The following is a 19857-nucleotide window of genomic DNA, read 5'->3' on the forward strand; positions in this document are numbered from 1 at the left end:
AAAAAAAAAAAAAAATGAGTCCTGCTAGAGGACTCATTGCCATCAAGAGAGGAGAGTTGGAGGTGAAGTAAAATGCAACCTTGGACCCAAGATCCCTGCATTGGACCCCCTTGGCAGAGATGCCCTGGCAGAGAAAGATGCCCTGGCAGATAGAGATGGTCTCAGTGCAACCAAGAGGCACAAGACAGAGTGGCAGGTTTACCTGGCCCACAGAGCGAGAAAGCTGAGTGCTCTTGGGCAGAAGCCTTGCTGACAGAGTGGGGCACACCAAGATGAACCTATTGGCAGAGCTAAAAGAGCTTTGTAACATTTGCCTGAGCAAGGCAGAGGCCAGGATGAAAGGTCAAGGGCCAGAGAGGTGTGTCTGAGGGCACAGCAGTGGGGGATTGTCTTGATTGAAGAATTGTATCCTGAGCACATTCCTGAACCTGAATTGCAGTCTGTTACTTCCCTAATAAACCCCGTAATCGTGAGTAATGTCTGTAAGTTCTGTGTGGCCATTGCAATGAATTATCAAACCCTGCAGGGAAGTAGTGAGGGCCATGGGAGGGACGGGTGGTGTCAGAGGTGGTCAAAGGCTGGAGGGTGGTGGCATGTCTGGCCTCAAATGAATAAGCCTTGGACTGTTGATGGTGACTTTGTTTCCCCCTCGTGAGACTGGAGGAGGTCAGAAGATGCCACCTCCATGTCCTTTTACCAACGTGAAATAAAATTAGATACAAAAGAGTATACATAGCATGAATCCACTTATATTACATTCAAGAACAGTAACAACAAAATGATGCATGGTGACAGAAATCAGAATAAAGGTAGGAAATGGAGATTGACTATAAGGAGGCATGAAGGAACTTCTGGGAATGATAGAAACATCTTATATTTTGATTGGGGTTATCTGATTGGATGAGTGTTTACATTTATGAGAACTCATAAAAATTGTACACTTAAGATCTGTTCTTATCACTGTATACAAATTTTACACACACACTACCTAAAAAACCCCCAAACTCACCACTGTCAAGTCGATTTGACTCATAGTGAACCCTCCTTGGGTTTCTGAGGCACCATCTCTACAGAAGTAGATTGCCCAACCTTCTTTCCAAGGAGTGGCAGGTGGATTTGAACTGCCAGCCTTCTGTTAGCAGTCAAATGCCTTAGGTACCACACCACCAGAGCTCCTTACACACACAGAGAAAACAATATAACTAGTTCAGTGATGATTAAAATATTTTTTTCTACTAAAGGGTAAAATATAAAAGGCAAAACTATTATTAGTTTTAATACACGGGCCTAAAATTCTCTGTCGCTTCTCTCATCAAGCTGTGTGACACTTGACAAATAGACTGTGGTGGAAATGGTACTATGCCAGTTTCTGGATCCAGGGCTTAAGAAAATGGCAGTTTGCACTTCCTGTCTCTGTACATTCGCTCTAGTAACCCAACCACCATGTGCGAAGAAGGACAAGTCACCTAACTGGAGAAGTCCATGTGGAAAGAAACCAAGAGCCAGTATTAACTTGCCAGGCATGTAGTAGAATTGGGTCCTCCAATCCAAGTCAAGCCACCTTAGGTGTCATTGCATGGAACAGACATAAGCTGTCTCTCCTACTCCACCTACACTGTTGTCTGAAGACATGAGGTTTTATACTTTGTTAGATAGCAAAAGCTTACTGGAACAAATTCTGGTACTGGAAGTAGGGTGCTGCAGTACAAAAACTTAACACATGTGGCATCGGCTGTGGGGCAGAAAGAAGCATAAAGTCACAAAAAGAGTGTTGGTGAAAACTGACAAGGCATTGAGAGTACAGAAGCTTAAAGGGCCTCAGGAGGCTGTCAGTAAGAGCTTAAAGCAAAGTGAGGAAAATCTTACTGAAAGATTGCTAGTTAGTGGCAGAAAATTTGATAACACTAATATGCCTGCATTAACATGGAGAATCTACCACCTGTTTGTCAGTTTTTCGTACTGTGGTGGCTTCTGTGTTGCACTGAGGCTGGAACATATGCCACCGGTATTTCATATACCAGCAGGGTTACCCATGGTGAGTAGGTTTCAGTGGAGCTTCCAGACTAAGACAGACTTGGAAAAGGATGAAGCCATCCATTCTGGAAAAAATTGCCACTGAAAACCTTGTGGATAGCAGTGAAACATTATCTGATATATTACTGGAAAGGGAGCTCTGGTAGCATAGTGGCTAAGGCACTTGACTGCTAACCAGAAGCTGGTGGTTCAAACCCACCAGCCACTCCTCGGAAGGAAGATGGGGCAATCTACTTCCGTAGTGATACTGCCTCGGAAACCCAAGGAGGGGTCGCTATGAGTCAGGTGTGACTCGATGGTACATAACAACAACAACACAACATTACTGGAAAACTTTATGCATAGCAGTGAAACACTGTCTGATATAGTGCCAGAAGACGAGCCCCTCAAATTAGAATGCACTGAAAATATGATTGGGGAAGAGCTGCCTCCTCAAAGTACAGTCAACCTTAATGTTGTAGATGTAATAAAGCTTTCAGGGACCTTCATTTGCTGATGTAGCACATCTTAAAATGAGAAAAAATAGCTGCAACCATTAATTAATAATTGGAATGTGCAATGTATGAAGTATGAATCTAGGATAACTGAAAGTTGTAAAAAATGAAATGGAATGCATAAAGATCAGTATCCTAGGCATTAATGACCTGAAATGGACTGATATTGGCCATTGGGAATCAGACAATTTCAGAGTCTACTGTTCATGGAATGACAAATTGAAAAGGAATGGTGTTGCATTCATCATTAAAAAGAACATCTCAAGATCTATCCTGAAGTACAATGCTGTCAGTGATAGGATAATATCCATATGAGTATAAGGAAGACCAGTTAATACCACCATTACACAAATTTATACACCAACCACTAAAGCTGAAGATGAGGAAACTGAAGTTTTTTTTTACCAACTTTGGCAGTCTGAAATTGACCAAACATGCAATCAGGATGTATTGATAATTATCACTGAATGGAATGCAAAGGTTGGAAACGAAGTAGTACTGGTAGTTGGAAAATACGGCTTTGGTGAATAAAATGACATCGGAAACTGCATGACATAGTTTTGCAAGACCAACAGCTTATTTATTGCAAATACCTTTTTTTTCCAACAACATGAACAGTGACTATACATATAGACCTCACCAGATGGAATACACAGGAATCAAATCAACTACATCAGTGGAAAGAAATGATGGTGAAGCTTGATATCAGTCAAAACAAGGCCAGGGGCTAACTGTGGGACAGACCATCAATTGCTCATATGCAAGTTCAAGCTGAAGCTGAAGAAAATTATAACAAGTCTACAGGAACCAAATACGACCTTAATTATATTCCACATGAATTTAGAGACCATCTGAAGAATAGATTTGATGCATTCAACACCAATGACCAAAGACCAGATAAGTTATGTGATATCATCAAAAACATTATATATGAAGAAAGCAAAAGGCCATTAAAGACAGGAAAGGAAGAAAAGACCAAAATGGATATTAGAAGAGATTCTGAAAGTTGCTCTTAACTGGAATGGGAGCTAAAGTGAATGGAAGAAATGATGAAACAAAAGAGCTGAACAGATGATTTCAAAGGGTGGCTCAAGAAGATAAAGTATTGTATGAAATACGCAAAGATCTGGAATTAGAAAACCAAAAAGGAAAATGTGCTCAGCATTTCCCACGCTTAAAGAACTTAAGCAAAAAATCAAGCATCAAATTTCAATACTGAAGGATTCTACAGGCAAAATATTGCATGATGCAGGAAGCTTCAAAAGAAGATGGCAGGAATTTACAGAGAGTCACTGTACCAGAAAGAACTGGTTGATGTTCAATCATCTCAGGAGGTAGCCTATGATCAAGAACCGATGGTACTGAAGGAAGAAGTACAAGCTTCACTGAAGTAAATGGCAAAAAATAAGACTCCAGGAATTGATGGAATACCCATGGAGATGTTCCAGTGAATGGATGTAGTTCTGGAGGCATTCACTTGTTTCTGCCAAGAAATCTGGAAGACAGCTAATGGGCCAACTGGAAGAAATCTGTATTTGTGCCCATTCCAAAGAATGGTGATCCCACAGAATGTAGAAATTATTGAACATTATCATTCATATAACATGCAAGTAATATCTTACTGAAGATAATTCAAAAACAGTTGCAGCACTATATTGACAGAGAACTTCCAGAAATGCAAGCTGGATTCAGAAGAGGATGAGGACAAGGGATATCATTGCTGATACCAGATGGATCCTGGCTGAAACAAAGAATACTAGAAAGATGTTCACCTGTGTTTTATTGACTATACATAGCATTCGACAGTGTGGATCCTAACAAATTATGGATAACACTGGGAAGAAAGGGAGTTTCAGAACATTTAATTGTGCTCATATAGGATGTACAAAGACCAAGAGGTAGTCATTGAAACAGAACAAGTGGATAATGCACATTTTAAAATCAGGAAAGATGTGGGTCAGAGTTGCATCTCTTCATCATACTTATTCAATCTGTATGCTGAGTAAATAATCTGAGATGCTGGACTATATGAAGAAAAGCATATCATCAGGATTAGAAGGCAGCTCATCAATGACTGTGACATACAGATGACACAACCTTGCTTGCTAAAAGTGAAGAGGACTTGAAGCACTTAATGATGAAGATTAAAGACATCCTTCACTATGGATCACGTGAAAGAAACATAAAACAAATATCCTCACAAGCAACATTATGATAAACTGGACTTTTAAGTATTTTAAGGGCATTGTCCCAAAGCAGCTGCACAGGAAGCCCCAAATGGAGAATGATTTATCTTCAGGAGATCTGTGGTTATGGCTTTTGTCTAACAAAGTGAACTCCAATGAAATCCATGGAAAACTTTCATGTTTCTAAGAGAATCATTTTGGTAGAAGTTCAGACTGAAAAAGGTACAGAAATGGTACAAAATGAAAAGAATCCCTTGGATCTCCAACTTTTTATAGGCAGAAAAAAGCAGAGACAATTCGGGGGACAAAACCAAGAGCCATGGAAAACAACTCCCAGAAAACAGAACTGGATTTAATTAAGGAGTTGGCAACAGGTACCCAGTGGATTTCACCGTTTCTATAGGCCAGTGATTACCTGTGCCTCCTTTTATAGATAGAGTAGTATCTATGAAAATTATCCTATGTCTGTTCCACCACTGGGTGTCTGGCAAGCAGACAATTTGTTTCTTTAATTCAGTCTTCACATCTAGAAGAGCCACAGTCAAGAAGCTATTCGTGAGAAATTGTACATGACAGACCTCATGTACTGGACATGATTTAGATGATCAGATCCTGGACTTTTATGAAACTTCTGATGAAAATCTTCTGAGGGGAAGAATGAACTTTGCAAATGTGAAAATGTAAGTAATTTAAGTCCAGAAAGCAGACTGAGGTTGTTTTAAAATATGGTTCCAAAATTTTTACATTCTTCTCATCAAGATACAGGATTTTGATCCTCTCCTCTTGAATCTGAGATCAATAGAGTATAGTGAAAATGATACTTTGTTAATTTCTGGGCTCAGGCTTTAAAAAAGTGGTAGCCTCTATTTCATGTCTCTTGGGACATTTATTCTTGGTATCTAGACACCATGCTGTGAGGAAGCCCAGGCTACTCTTTGGAGAGGTCCATCTGGAGAATAACCAATAGCTGGTGCCAATTTTGCTGGCCATATGAATGAGCCATCTTAGAAGTAGATCCTTCAGCCCCAAGAAAGCCACCCCAGGGATGCCGTATTAAATATATTTATAGTTAAATATATCAATTTTAAGGAGTTCTGGTGACACAGTAATTAAAGCATTTGGCTGCTAACCTAACCCAAAGGTCAGTACTTTAAACCCACCAGCCACTTCATGGGACAAAGATGAGGCAGTCTACTTCTGAAGAGATTTACAGTCTTAGAAATCCTAGGAACTTCTACTCTGCCCTACAGGGTCACTGTGAGTTGGAATCAACTCAACGGCAGTGGGTTTTTGGTTATATCAATTTTATTATAGTTAAATACATTACTCTTTTTTCTTTTGGCCTATCCCTTGTTTAAAAAACACTTCCCACTCTTGAGGTCATAAAAATATTTTCCTACTCTGTCATGTTTTGGTTTTCTACTGTATCTGTGAAACTGGAATTGGATGCTATTAAAAAATTCAGAGAACAACAACAAAACTATCAAGCAAAGGCAAATCTTTAAGAGTAGGGTAGCAGAGTACAAACATTTCCTAAATATATTTGACTACATCAGCTTTTTATGCAGCACATTTTGCAGGACTGGTTTTCTACCAAACATGTTTTGAGAAATGCTACTGAAGTAATAATGATAATAAAAGAAATAAGACAGCAGAATGAAAAATTCAATAAAAAGTTTGGAAGATATAGTTCAGGGAAGCTTGAAGAAAGTTGAGCAAAAAAGGCAAAGGCATTAGGAGAGAAAGAATAAGCATATTAGAGGGCCAGTTCAAGTTCATCATCTGAATAACTTATGCTAGAAAGAGTAAATAGAAAAAAAGCAAGAGAAAATCTCTTGATGAAATAATTTTAGAAAATGTCACGAAACTAAAGAATGAAACAGGCCTATCAAATGTCTAGCATGATAGATGAAAATACTCCCATTCAAGGTGAAACCTCAGAATACTGGGGGTGAAGAGAAGCCTCAAAGAGAATTAACAGTTATTATGTAAGATTAAGGATGTAAATCTAAGGAAGAGGAAGACACAGGAAGGAACACACTGGTATCTTACACAAAAGAGAAGTGAAGGGAATCTTAAGCAGCTCAGGATTTCTTCTCGAGAATGAAATTAATAGATCTAATAACGTGCTTGAACATAATGGGAAATATATATAATACGAAGACAGTTTAGGGTTTAATTGATAAAAAGTACATAGAAAAAGAAACATACTATCAAAGAAACCAACAAGATAATTATTGCTCTGAAGACAAGTTGTCCACCAAAGGAAAAGTAATTAGAGTACACTACATAGCTCAAAGGAGCTCTGGTAGCATAGTGCCTAAGGCATCTGACTGCTAACCAGAAGGCTGGCGGTTCAAACCCACCAGACACTCCTTGGAAGGAAGATGGGGCAATCTACTTCCGTAGTGATACTGCCTCGGAAACCCAAGGAGGGGTCGCTATGATTCAGGTCTGACTTGACGGCACATAACAACAACAACAACAACATAGCTCAAAGGAGCTCTGGTAGCATAGTGCCTAAGGCACTTACTTGACTGCTAATCAGAAGCCTGGTGGTTCAAACCCACCAGCCACTCCTCAGAAGGAAGGTTGGGCAATCTACTTCCGTACTGATACCGCCTTGGAAACCCAAGGAGGGGTTGCTATGAGTCGGGTCTGACTCGATGGCACATAACAAGAACAACACCATGGCTCAAATGAGAATAGCACTTGAAAGGTCATAAGAAAAACATTAAATTTTGATCTAACCATAGTTATAATATCACTGTATTGGGGTAAGTATGTGTGGGTAGATAAGGAGGTAAAGAGATTAAGAAGAGTCAAATCTAATCTTCTACAGTGAGTAGCTGTGGGGTTTATTTTAACTTTACCTAAGATTTTGGTCATTGTCCTTGGTTCCTAAGAGAGAACCTCTAATACCTTGGGACTTCCCCCAGTAATCATAAATGTGTTTGACAAGGGCTCAAGATTACACCTAACCCAACAGGTTATGCTAATGAGGTGATTCTTGGGTGGGAGACTGGCCCTGCCAGAAAGATCCACCCTGTGATACCTCCTAATATTGACCCACCTCAGGGAAGAGTGACTTAGGTTTGCGTTATGTAATGAAAAACCAAAACCAAACTCACTGCTGTCAAGTTGATTTCGACTCATAGCAACCCCTCCTTGGGTTTCTGAGTCCCCCAGTAAAAGCCCTGGACACGGAAGCTCCATGAGCTTCCTGGATGGTGAAAGACATTTGTTTTCAGGAGAGTGTATACCCTCTTTAAGACACAGAAGCTCTTCAGTTGGAAACCATCCCAGACTTCACTCTATGCATGTCTTCTTTGTGCAGATTCTGATTTGTATCCTTTATAATAAAATTGTAATAACTATAGCATTTTTCATGAGTTCTATAAGTCATTCTGATGATATTGAATCTAAGGGAGTTTTAAGAGACAGGGCGGAGTGTGGGTAGGGGAAGGGACTCCTGAACTTACAGCTGGTATACTAAGGGGTAGAGAGAACCCCCAAATTGTAGCCAGCACATCAGTAGTAAGAGGAACCTTTGGGGAGTCCCAACTTTGTGGCCTGCATCTGAATTCTTGGGCCAAATTGTCAATCTCTTGGATTGTGTCCTTTAACTTGTGCGGTCTGACCTAGTTTGGCATAGCTAGGGTGCAGGGGTGCTGTGCATTCAGCTGGTGTCAGAAAAGAAGTGCAGAGAAGTGAGGGGTGGGATTTGTTTGATTTCCCTACAGTAGTCAGTAGAAAAATGCCTAAAGTTGGTGGAAGAGGGCAGCAACAGAAACATGTTATTTAGACATGTTGTTGTTGTTGTTATTTGCCATCGAGTCGGCCCGACTCATAGCGACCCCTCCTTGGGTTTATCACTACAGAAGTAGGAATGCCCAACCTTCCTTCCGAGGAGTGGCTGGTGGGTTTGAACCTATAGGAAGGTAAATAGGTTTGAACCTATAGGAAGGTAAATAAAAGAACCAACTGAATTTAAAGTGATTGCCCCTAGGGACCAGTAAACAGCAGGGGGCTGGTGGAAGTCTGTTTTGTTGTTTTAAGTTTTGCAGCCAGGGCCCAAACAGGAGACAGTGACACAATGATCAGTCAAGACTGCTACAGCCTGGCCAGAAGCCAACAATACACAGCAGGTTCCCACTTTAGGTAGGCTATGAGATTCAAGTCAAATGAGGGACATCGGCCTAGTGACTGCTTGCAGAAATGGCCTGGATCATTTAAAAACAAGAGTGAGGCATAATCATGAAGCTCTCCTGCTGTTTTGAGTGCTCCCAGTATTGTTGAAAAGGCACTTAAGTGGTATTTAGAATAATGTGGGGTAAACAAAAGAGGTATACAGGCATATGTGGTAGGGATGTCAAGAAGTTGGATAATGTAATCAATACTTTCACCAAGGTGCTCATTTGTCCTTCCTTCCTCATCCATGGAGCTCAAGGGCAGAGGCCATTTATTTATTAATGTAGACACTCTTGGACTAAGCAAACCCAGTAATTGGTTGGAGCTAGATACAGGTGACATATTTGAAGAAACTATGTGATAGGATCCTGACTAGAGGTGCACACATGCTACAGGTAGGCTTAATTGTCTTCTAAAAGTTATTTAGAGAGGAATCAATGGCTGGGCCTTCCCTTCAAACTCTAACATTCTAGAATTTGGGCCAACATATCTGATCCTTTTAGAAAAAGACCACCCTAACTTCCACGGGCCTCATTCTGATTGCTTAGACTTCCCTAAAGAAGATGAAGTGTCCACAGACTAACTATAGTAAGGTTTCACACATGTATCTTAATTTAAACATAAAAAAAAAAGATTATTTTTCTTTACAGTTTTCTCATTGGGAGGCTGTGTATCCATTCTAAAGGGGTAGCTCTTTTAGAGTTACCTTCATAGATATTTTATAAAATGGGAACAGATAATGCATAACCCAGATTAATTGTCCATCCACCTCAGCCACCATACTTTGCTTTGAATCAACCATTCATAGTTTGCTCTTCAAAATCAACTACTTTCATAGCACCAAGATTTGCTACCATCAATGTTTAAAAAATATCAGGAGTTTCAGATGTATTTGAGTGGTGGCAACATTACTGAGATAAGCACATGGTCTCTGGAAGGGACCATTAACAAGGGAGCACCCCTAGCTAGGAAGGATGAATATTATTATTACAAACTAGGCCAGAGATCTCCTGAAGCTGGCCCAGCCTTCTGTCCAGCTCTGTAATACAGGGTTCACAGAACACCTGTTCACTTTTCTTGGATTGTTTTGACAGATTTCTCTGAGGCTATTTCAAATGCCAAAGATAAATATATTTAAAAAGACTACTTAGGTTTACAAATGGACAGGGGCTAATTATTGTGTAAGAAAATGAGAAAGTACAGATGCTGGGACCTGGGGCTTGCTGCAGCTAGACAAGTGATCTGCTCTTACCTGTGGGGGCCTGCATGGCTGAGCTGGGGATAGTGGCACCATCTTGGGGCACAGTGCTGGTATCCGGTTCAGGGGTGCTGGTTGTTGGTGAGGTGGGTGGTGGGTTCAGCAAAGTCCGAGGTTTTCTCTGTCAAAATGGATGGTGAAAAGTTTTCTACCCATGATATGTAACTTGTCTTCTCATTCCTGTAGTTCTAGCACTTAATTCACCCATGAAATTAAAATATACTTGTGGATGGGACTGTGTTTTATCTTTATTTTCCACATAGCATCTGGCCCAGTGCTATATATACAGTAAACATTTTCTGAATCTATGTACAAGATTCTGGGCTTTGTAGAGCTAGAGCTTATTTAATTCACTGGCTTTCATACTAGATTAAATATTATCATATGAAGTTCCAGCTTCTCTATTAATTGGGTAGACAAAAGCAAAACCCAAAATAAATAAATAATAAATAATAAATAATAAATAAATAAATAAGGACTGTTGTGGCTTAAGTCTACCTTGACATTACTTTGAGGAAACATCCCTTCCCCTACTCTACAAACTACTTTTCTCTGCCTGCCTCTTCAGCTCATTACTGGTCATTCTTTATTTTAGATTTTATACCTAGTAATATCTAACTACATTACTTCTCTAAAAACCAGGTGGTTTTACCTGGTCTACATCTTTAAGATAATAAACTGTCCCTTCTGCCTGGAACGCCCTTTCTTCCTTTTAACCTTACAAATTTCTGTTTATCCAGGGAGCTTTTTCAGATATCCCCAATTAATTACTGTCTCTTTTATGCTACCATTGCACCTTGTATTGCTGCATTTATCATAATGTATCATCATAATATATTTACATACTGGTGTCCCATTAGCCTGGAGTTCCTTGTGGGTGTGACTCTAAATATTATGCTGAGCATGGCATTTGGCATATAGTAGGTGTCATTAAAAGTTTTTTGAAATGAAGCATACAGTGCAGAACACTAACAATGGAAGAAGTAATAAAGAGATTTGAGAGAAACCTAATACCTCTTCTTTGCTATTCAGGGTAGTCTCTCTGGAGGGGACAGTAGCTGCAAGATATTAAAGGGTCCTTTCCAAGGAATAGTTTTGTTGTTTTCTCTAAATTTTATTTATTTTGTTGTTGGGGATATAAACAGCAAAACAAATTAATCCAACAGTTTCTACATGAATAATTTAGTAACAATGATTACATTCTTCCAGTTGTGCAACCATTCTCATCTTCCTTTTCTGAGTTGATTCTCCCTCACTAACATAAACTCACTCCCCGCTACTGTTCACATCTAATCTTCTGAGTTGCTATTGTCAATTTGATCCTATATAGATAGATCTTAAAAAAACAAAAAAACCATAAAGCTCAAGGCAGATCTTATTTACTAGGTAAGCCAAACTATAGTTTGGTTTTAACATGACTTAGGGGATATTTTTAGTTTCAAGATTAAAGGTTATCTCAGGGCAATACTTTTAGAGGTTCATCTACCCTCCATGGCTCCAGAAAGTCAAAACTCTGTAAGAATTTGAAATTCTGTTTGGCATTTCCCCCCTTTTGATCAGGATTCTTCTATGGAATCTCTGATCCAAATGTTCAGTAGTGGTAGCCAGGTACCATCTAGTTCTGATCTAATGGCAAAGGAGGCAGTTGTTCATGGAGGCAATTAGCCGCAAATTCCTTATCCTCCTCTTATTTCCTGACTCTCCTTCTTCTGTTGTTCCTGGTGAATAGAGACCAATTGTGTGTGTGGTGGATGGCTGGTAGCAAGCTTTTAAGACCCCAGGCATTACACAACAAACTAGGAGATAGTACAGAAGCACAAAACATATTATTAAGCCACTTAATTGGGATGAAACCATGACCCTAAACCTTCAAACCAAGTAACCAAATTCCATGAGGTATTTGCGAGTACACAAGCAACCTCAACAGCTACTTTTTCTGTTTGTCACTGTTGTAAATACATCACACAACTTTTGCCAATTAAACTTTTTACATGTGTACAACTTATTGACAGTAATTACCATTATCAGCTGCACAACCCTACCTTAATCAAGTGATTTTTCCATCACTGTTAACCCCATTTTTCCCTCTCCCACCTGCCCCTGGTCACCACTAATAAACTTTGGCCTCTACACAGTTGCCTTTTCTTGTCTTTTTATATAAATGAGGTCATATGATATTTATCCTTTTGCGATTGGCTTATTTCACTGAACATAATGTCTTCTAGCTCCATTCATATTGTGACATGTATCAAGATTTAATTTCTCCTACTGTCCTACTGGCTGAATAGTATTCCACTGTATGTAAGGTCTGGTGGTATAGTGCCTATGGTATTTGACTGCTAACCAGAAGGGTGGTCGTTCAAACCCACCAGCCACTCCTTGGAAGGAAGACTGGGCAATCTACTTCTGTAGTCATACTGCCTCAGAAACCCAAGGGAGGGGTTGCTATGAATTGACTCTGACTCGATGGCAGTGAGTTTTTTTGAGGGGGTTATCTAAGGTATGTACCATATTTTGTTAATCTATTCATATGCTAATGGACATTTAGGTTGCTTCTACCTTTTTGAATAGTGTTGCAATGGACACTGGTGTACAACTTTCTTTTTGAGTCTCTGTTTTCAAGTCTTTTGGGTATATACCTAAGAATGGAATTGCTGAGTTATATGGTAGTTCTATTTTTAGTTTTTTGAGGAACTGCCATACTGTTTTCCACAATGGTTGTACCATTATGCATCGCCATTAGCAGTGGATAAATGGATAAATTTCCGACATCCTTCCTGATATTTGTTAGTTTATTATTATTATTTTAAAAATCTTACCCATCCTAGTGGGAGTGAAATGGTATCTCATTCATGGTTTTGATTTGCCAAGAAACAGTTCTTAAAAAGCTTTTCTGAAGTAAGGAAAACATAACCATCACCAGGATCCAGAAATCTTTTTTTATTAATGCCCTATTATTTATTAAGGGAGCTCTGGTAGCATAGTGCCTAAGGCACTTGACTGCTCACCAGAGGGCTGGTGGTTCAAATCCACCAGCCGCTCCTCGGAAGGAAGGTTGGGCAATCCTACTTCCGTAGTGATACTGCCTCGGAAACCCAAGGAGGGGTCGCTATGAGTCGGGGCCGACTCGACGGCAAACAACAACAACAATTATTTATTAATGCTGAGAACTGTACAAAAACAATCTGCCTTCTAGGAGTATATTTTATAAAGAGACAATACTTAGGAAAGCAGGCATACATAAAGAGAGCTTTGTCTCTGAAAGCAATCATGCAAACCCACATGAAGCATTACAAGCATACATTTTTTTTTTTAATATTACTAATAGTGAAAATCCAAATAAGTAATACATCAGGGAAGAAGGGGGAAACAGCAGTTCAACTTCACCAAATTGGTGGTAGAATTTCATGGGGTCCCTGAAGAAGTTAGATGAATTAGGTGTCCAAAATTTGTCAAAGAAATCAGAAAATGGAAGGCATTATTATTATTTGAGATAGATGTAGTTACACGTATTTGATGTATTTACATGTGTCTACTCACACATCACCTCATCTCCATTTTACACATGAGGTAACTGGGGCTCAGAGATTTACCCAAACATCCCCAAAGTCACACAATTGTAAAAAATGAAGATGAGATTTAAATCTAAGTATTTCTGGCCTCAAAGCCACAAGACCACTTCACTTTTGAAAGTAATATAAAGCTCATGGGTGGAAGACACATACAGTTGTAGGAAAAGGCAATAGGAAGGTATAAGGAGGGCAACTACGGAGTCAAATGCTATTATATAAAACACAGAGTAAGATAAGAATTACTGTTACAAAGAACGTTGGAAAGAAAGGATTTTGGCTACAATGTTTGGGATTGCCTGACGCAGGAGAGAAAAGGCAATCATATAATCATAATTCTTAGGTTTTGAAGGATCTTAAAAGTCATTAATCCAACTATCCACCTAATACTTCTCTTTCCCTTGCATATATTCATCAAGTCCCTGAAGAAATGTCTCTAGTGATAAAGGCTCATTACTTCCATTATGGGACAGATATACTGTTCCTTTTATATTCAAAAAAGACATACAAAACCTGTATGTCTGAACTTCTGCTTATTGGTTCTAGTTCTGTCTTTGGAGCTCTACAAAGATCTTCCTCTTTGTTGTGACTATCCTCAAGATATCTTCATCTCACCAGAAGCATGGCTTCTCTGGTGTGGCATTCTAAGAGCTTTCTGCCTCTCCTCCATAACACAAGAGTGAGAGAAGAATAACAGAGACAAAAATGAACCAGGACCTGAACTAGGAGTCAGTGGTAATGGATTAGGAGGAGCATTATGTGTTATACAGAAAGGACATGATGTGACATCAAGAATTCAAAGCCAATAAATTAGAGACAGCTGAGATTGGCAACATTATCACTGTAATCATCCATCCATCTATCCATGTCTGTCTGTCCATCCATCATCCAGCCATTCACCCATCCATCCATTCATCTACCCATCTTATATTTACTGAACAATCTCCCAAGAGACTGAGATGCAAAGCACTGTAAGAGAAAGAGAAGAAAGATTAGATTCTTGACATGGAGGAGCTCACATTCCAAAAGGCCTAAAGTAAGCTAAACTGCTAACTAACTAACTAACCAAACAAACAAAGAACAACCTAGGGAAGAAATTATGAGATTGTAGAATGTAACACTCAGGAAGAAGTGGGTATCATTTTCACATTGGAACTCAGATAGTTCAGGAGGGAGATTCAGAAGGATATCCTTACAGACAGGAAGTGAGTGGAGGAAGTGATGTGAAAGGAGGTCCTAGAGAAGCAGTTGTGGAACCTTCTCTCCAGATCAATAGTTTCCCTATGGAAGATAAGAATGAAGAACTACCATGACTCAGAGGAAATGGAAACTATTTTCAGTAACAATGTTCAGTGAAGTTGCCTCGGCAATCTTTTGCTATACTAGAGGTAAGTACTATCTCCCTTACAAAATGTTAGAGAGGACATATGTGATAGGGTGTAACTGACTATGGAACTAGAAGATCTGGGGATAAATATCTGCAGGCTTTGCCATTTATTAGCTATGTGATCTCAGAGAAGTCATTTATATCTCCAAGTCTCAGTTTACTTAACTATAAAATAAGGTTAAACTACTTCTATCCTAGGTTCTCTGAAGAATATATGTGCTATGTATGTAATGGTGTCTAATATAGAGTGTGATACCTAGTAGGTATTCAGTACATACACACACACACACACATATTTTAAACAGGGAGTAGAGCTAGAAAAAGAAAAACATTTACAGTCATTTTGCTCTGTCTCTTCACATACCTGGACATCCACTGTGGGAAGATTAACATGGAGCATGGCCTTTCATCTATGGAAGAAGTTAGATGAGAATCCCCTCAAATGTAACTTTCAAAATTAAAATTTGTTTCTTATCCCCATCATCCTATTTCTAACATTAAAAACTCCTGCATAAGTAGGGATAAGCAAGTAGAAATCTAGGATATTTCTTTTAAAAGCATACACAAGGGTCAGACATGCCCCTTTCTAAGATGGATTGATGTGGATGAGTTACCCTTTTTTTACCCCTTATCCCTTTTTGTAGGAACTCACATTTTTACCTACCTTACTGCCAGGTTTGGGACCCCTCTTCTTTGGGAATTTCAAAGGTTCAGCTGACTTAGATGGGGTAGAAATGGGATGGGGAATTAGGGTCTTGGGTGTCCGGCCCCGCTTCTTTCCTGGTTTACGCCCCTTCTGCCCTGGTTGATGTTCCAAGATAGTTTTGGTGCTGCTGTGGGTGCTGGGCTTCTCAATGTTCACATCAGATGCAGGATAGGGACTCTTTGGAATCACAACTGCAAGAAAAAGACTCATTCTATTACCCCCTCCTCCCACCTGCATTCCCATCCCAGCTAGAAGATAAAAGAACTTGCCATTTCCGCTTAGGTAACAGAAGCTAGTTTCCTGACATATTACCCAAATATTAAATAAATCACAAAAGAAAACTGAAATAAGATTGTCTAGAATTAGAGCTTTTTAATTACTTCTGACAGAGAGGGGAAAAAAAAAAACCCACTAATTTTTTTCTTCCCAAGTTATCTTAGAGAAGTATTATGACCTAAATCAAGGTGAAGCATATATACAATTCTAAGAGACAAGCCAGCTCAGACTTGGCTTGTCTCTTAGAATTCCACAATTCTCTCCTGCTAGAATGAAAATCAGGCTCAGAGAGGAGGTGATGCCTTCCGTAAGTCACAATGAGTTGAGATAAAGTTTTGAAACTGAGCTGTGACAACTAAAGTAGGGATTTTCTACATCAATCTACTTAATATTTTAGTGATTACTGTAGTGAGTAGTAGTGCAACACATGGAAATATAAATTTGTCAGCATCTCTCTGTATCTTAAAAACCTTTGCTTCCTATTACTTTTAATGTAAAGTCCATACTCTTTATGTTGATTTCCATGGGCTTCTGTGACACCGCCTCCATCTCTAGTTATGTCATTCCCTGTCATCTACCCCTATATTCTTGTCCCACTATTTTCTGAATAACATTCCTTCACATATGCTGAGCTCTTTATTCCTCTCAACCACACATACCAATATTCAGTTTCAACACTCTGCTCAAGGGACACCACCTTATTGAAGCCTTCTCTGACCAGCACTGCACTAAGTCAGTACTCCTATTTTCAACACACTATGTAGACAACTCTGTTACAGCACTTTTCCGTTTTATTCTAATCATTTGTCTCCTCTGTAAATTGAGTATTCTTTGAGATAAGGAAGAGCTAAGTCATTCTACAAATAGTTATTGAGGACTGTTATAAGTCTTGGGGATAGAAAAGTGAACAAAAAAGATTCCATATTCATGGAGTTTACCTCCTATTGGGGAGGCAAAAAGTAAATAAATATACAATAAAATGTCAGATAATAGTAAGTGTTATAACAAAACCAAAGCAAGGTAAAGAGAGAGTAAGAGTGAAAAGGAAGGTTTTCTCTAAGGAGGTGACATATGCACAAAGCAGATAAAGGCATAAGGCTTATGGGCCTGTTTTTGGGAGCTGCAAAGCTAGGCTAAGAGCTCCTAAAAGACAGAATGAAATAACACATAATTTTGAAGTTTTAGGAAACAAATCTCACTAGAAGGAGGAGCCTATCTCAAACACATAGCTGATCTCTTTAAGACACAAGCCTTATTTTGAAACTGTACAGTGAGAAAACAAAAATGGAAAAAAAAAAATAGAGTTACAGATATGTGGGTTAAAGTACATCTAAAATATGACAAAAGCAATCCCAGAGAGAGAAGATGGGATAGAGAATTATCTGAAGAGATAATAGTTGAGACTTTCTGAAAATTAATGAAAGACATCAGCTCACAAATTCAGGAGCTCAACAATCCACAAGCAAAAAAGTACAAAGAAAACTATACCAAGATACATTATTGTCGAAGTACTGAAAATAAAAGAGATAAAATACAACTGAAAGAGAGAGAAAAGACAGTAGTACATTGAAAGAGAAGAACCATTACACTTATAGTAACAACAGTAAGACTGATGATTAACTTTTCAACAGAACTATGGAAGCCAAAGTAATAGAATGGCATATTAAAAGTGCTTGTTGTTGTTGTTGTTGTTGTTATGTGCCGTCGAGTCGATCCCGACTCATAGCGACCCCTCCTTGGGTTTCCGAGGCAGTAAACACTACGGAAGTAGGATTGCCCAACCTTCCTTCCGAGGAGTGGCTGGTGGGTTTGAACCGCCAGCCTTCTGGTTAGCAGTCAAGTGCTAAAAGAATTAAACTGCCAACACAGAATTTTACACTCAGGGAAAATATATTTCACAAGTAAAGGTGAAATGATATTTTCAGACAAATGAAAGCTGAGAGAATTTGTCACCAGCAGATCTAAATTACAGGAAATAAAAATGAAGTTCTTTGGGCTGAAGGAAAATGATCCCAGATGGAGACATGGAACTGCAAGAAGGAATGAAGAGCAGGAGAAATGGTGAACACATGGGAAGACACAAAAAAATATTCACTAGATGGAAGGAGGGGAGTGAGAGTAAATGGAATGAAACTTGGATAGATTTTGTATTATTTGGGAAGTGGTTGGAGAGCTTATGGAAGGTAGACTTTAATAAACCAAGAGTGTATTTTTGTATAAGGCAGCCAATTAAAGATTTACACAAAAATGTATCACTAAACAGTTAAGAGGGAAAAGCAGAATTATAAAAACAAACCATATCATTAGGCAAACAATGCATGTATATGTTCTTTTTCTTTAAAATATTTATTTATTTTGTAGTGGTTGTTGAAAATATACCAATACAACAGTTTCTACATCTACAGTTCTGTGATATATGTTCTTTTTTTTTTTCAAACTGTGCATGATCCTTGTGCATTAGCTGTGTGCATTTTATGTGTGGGCATGTTATTTTCATGGCTGTGTTATATGTGAAAATATAGTACTTGATTAATTCAAAAGAAGGCAAGTAAGCAGCAGTAAAGAAATAAGGAACAACTCAAACAAACAAAATAAAAAAGCAAAATGGAAAATTGTAGACTTAAAATGAAATAAATAATTACATTAAATGTAAGTGTAGTAAGTAAATCAATTAATAGGAAAAAATAATACTAGAAAAACAACAACACAAAACCCAAATATATTTTGTTGATAAGAGACTCTAAAACTTGAAGGACACTTGAAATATAAAGACAAAGGGAAAAAAAAATATTGTGAAAATATAAACCCTATAGAAACTAACCAAAAGACAGTGGCTTGGTTATATTAATATCAGATAGTATAGTCTATGTGCTTGAAATGTATAAAATATGTAATACAGACAAGCAAAAACAGATAATGGTAAATTGGAATCTTAGAATAGGGAGGTATTAGTGGAGAAGATAAGAAGCTGTTGGGGATTCAGTACACATGCTGAGTAAAGAGCTAACATGACTGGAGGTCAATGAACAAAAAATTAGGAAACAGAAAACATAAAATTATATTCAATGGCATATGAAAGAGAGTGGTCCAATATGATGAAACACTACTTGCTTGAGTTAACTGGGACAAAAAAGATGCCATTTATTGGAATAGAAAATACTACACAAAGAAATGTGTTTAATTTTTAAACATTTTTTATAGTATGGGTAATATATATAAAAATGGAAATGTTAATCACTTAGTCAGTAGTATATATGAATGCAAGGGAGAGGGTAAGACTGAAGATACAAAGTTGGAAATCATCAGTATATAACTAGTACGTAAAGCCATGAGACTAGATGAGGTCTCCTGGGGGTGAGTACCTAAGTCAAGAAAGGAGAAAAAAAGATTATGCCTGAAGAACTCTAATATTTAGAAGCTGGAGAATAGAGGTTGTTGTTGTTATGTGCCGTCAAGTTGGCCTCGCCTCATGGCGACCCCTCCTTGGGTTTCTGAGGCAGTTATCACTACGGAAGTAGACTGCCCAACCTTCCTTGCGAGGAGCGGCTGGTGGGTTTAAACCACCAGCCTTCTGGTTAGCAGTCAAGTGCCTTAGGCACTATGCTACCAGTAGAGGATACAGTAAAGGATACTAAATAGTGAATCAAGGATTCAGAAGAAAACAAAGAGTGTGGTCTCCCAGAACTCAGGTGAAGAAAGCATTTTAAGAGAGAAAGTTGTTGTTGTTAAGTGCCGTCGAGTCGTTTCCGACTCATA

The 19857-nt window shown here is 38.6% G+C and overlaps 1 protein-coding gene across 1 annotated transcript in view; it reads right to left on the minus strand.

Annotated features, from left to right (window-relative positions):
• SCMH1 (Scm polycomb group protein homolog 1) overlaps positions 1-19857 on the minus strand; it is a 248716-nt gene that overhangs the window by 39290 nt on the left and 189569 nt on the right. Inside the window, exons 7-8 of the mRNA XM_007952712.2 lie at positions 15784-16016; positions 10158-10284 (exon numbers count right to left, since the gene is read on the minus strand). Of these exons, the coding sequence (XP_007950903.2) occupies positions 10158-10284; positions 15784-16016 (360 nt within the window). The remainder of the gene's footprint in view (positions 1-10157; positions 10285-15783; positions 16017-19857) is intronic.

This window comes from Orycteropus afer, unplaced genomic scaffold, assembly GCF_000298275.1.
Source record: "Orycteropus afer afer isolate SDZICR_OR568_19922 unplaced genomic scaffold, OryAfe1.0 scaffold00355, whole genome shotgun sequence".
NCBI lineage: Eukaryota > Metazoa > Chordata > Mammalia > Tubulidentata > Orycteropodidae > Orycteropus > Orycteropus afer.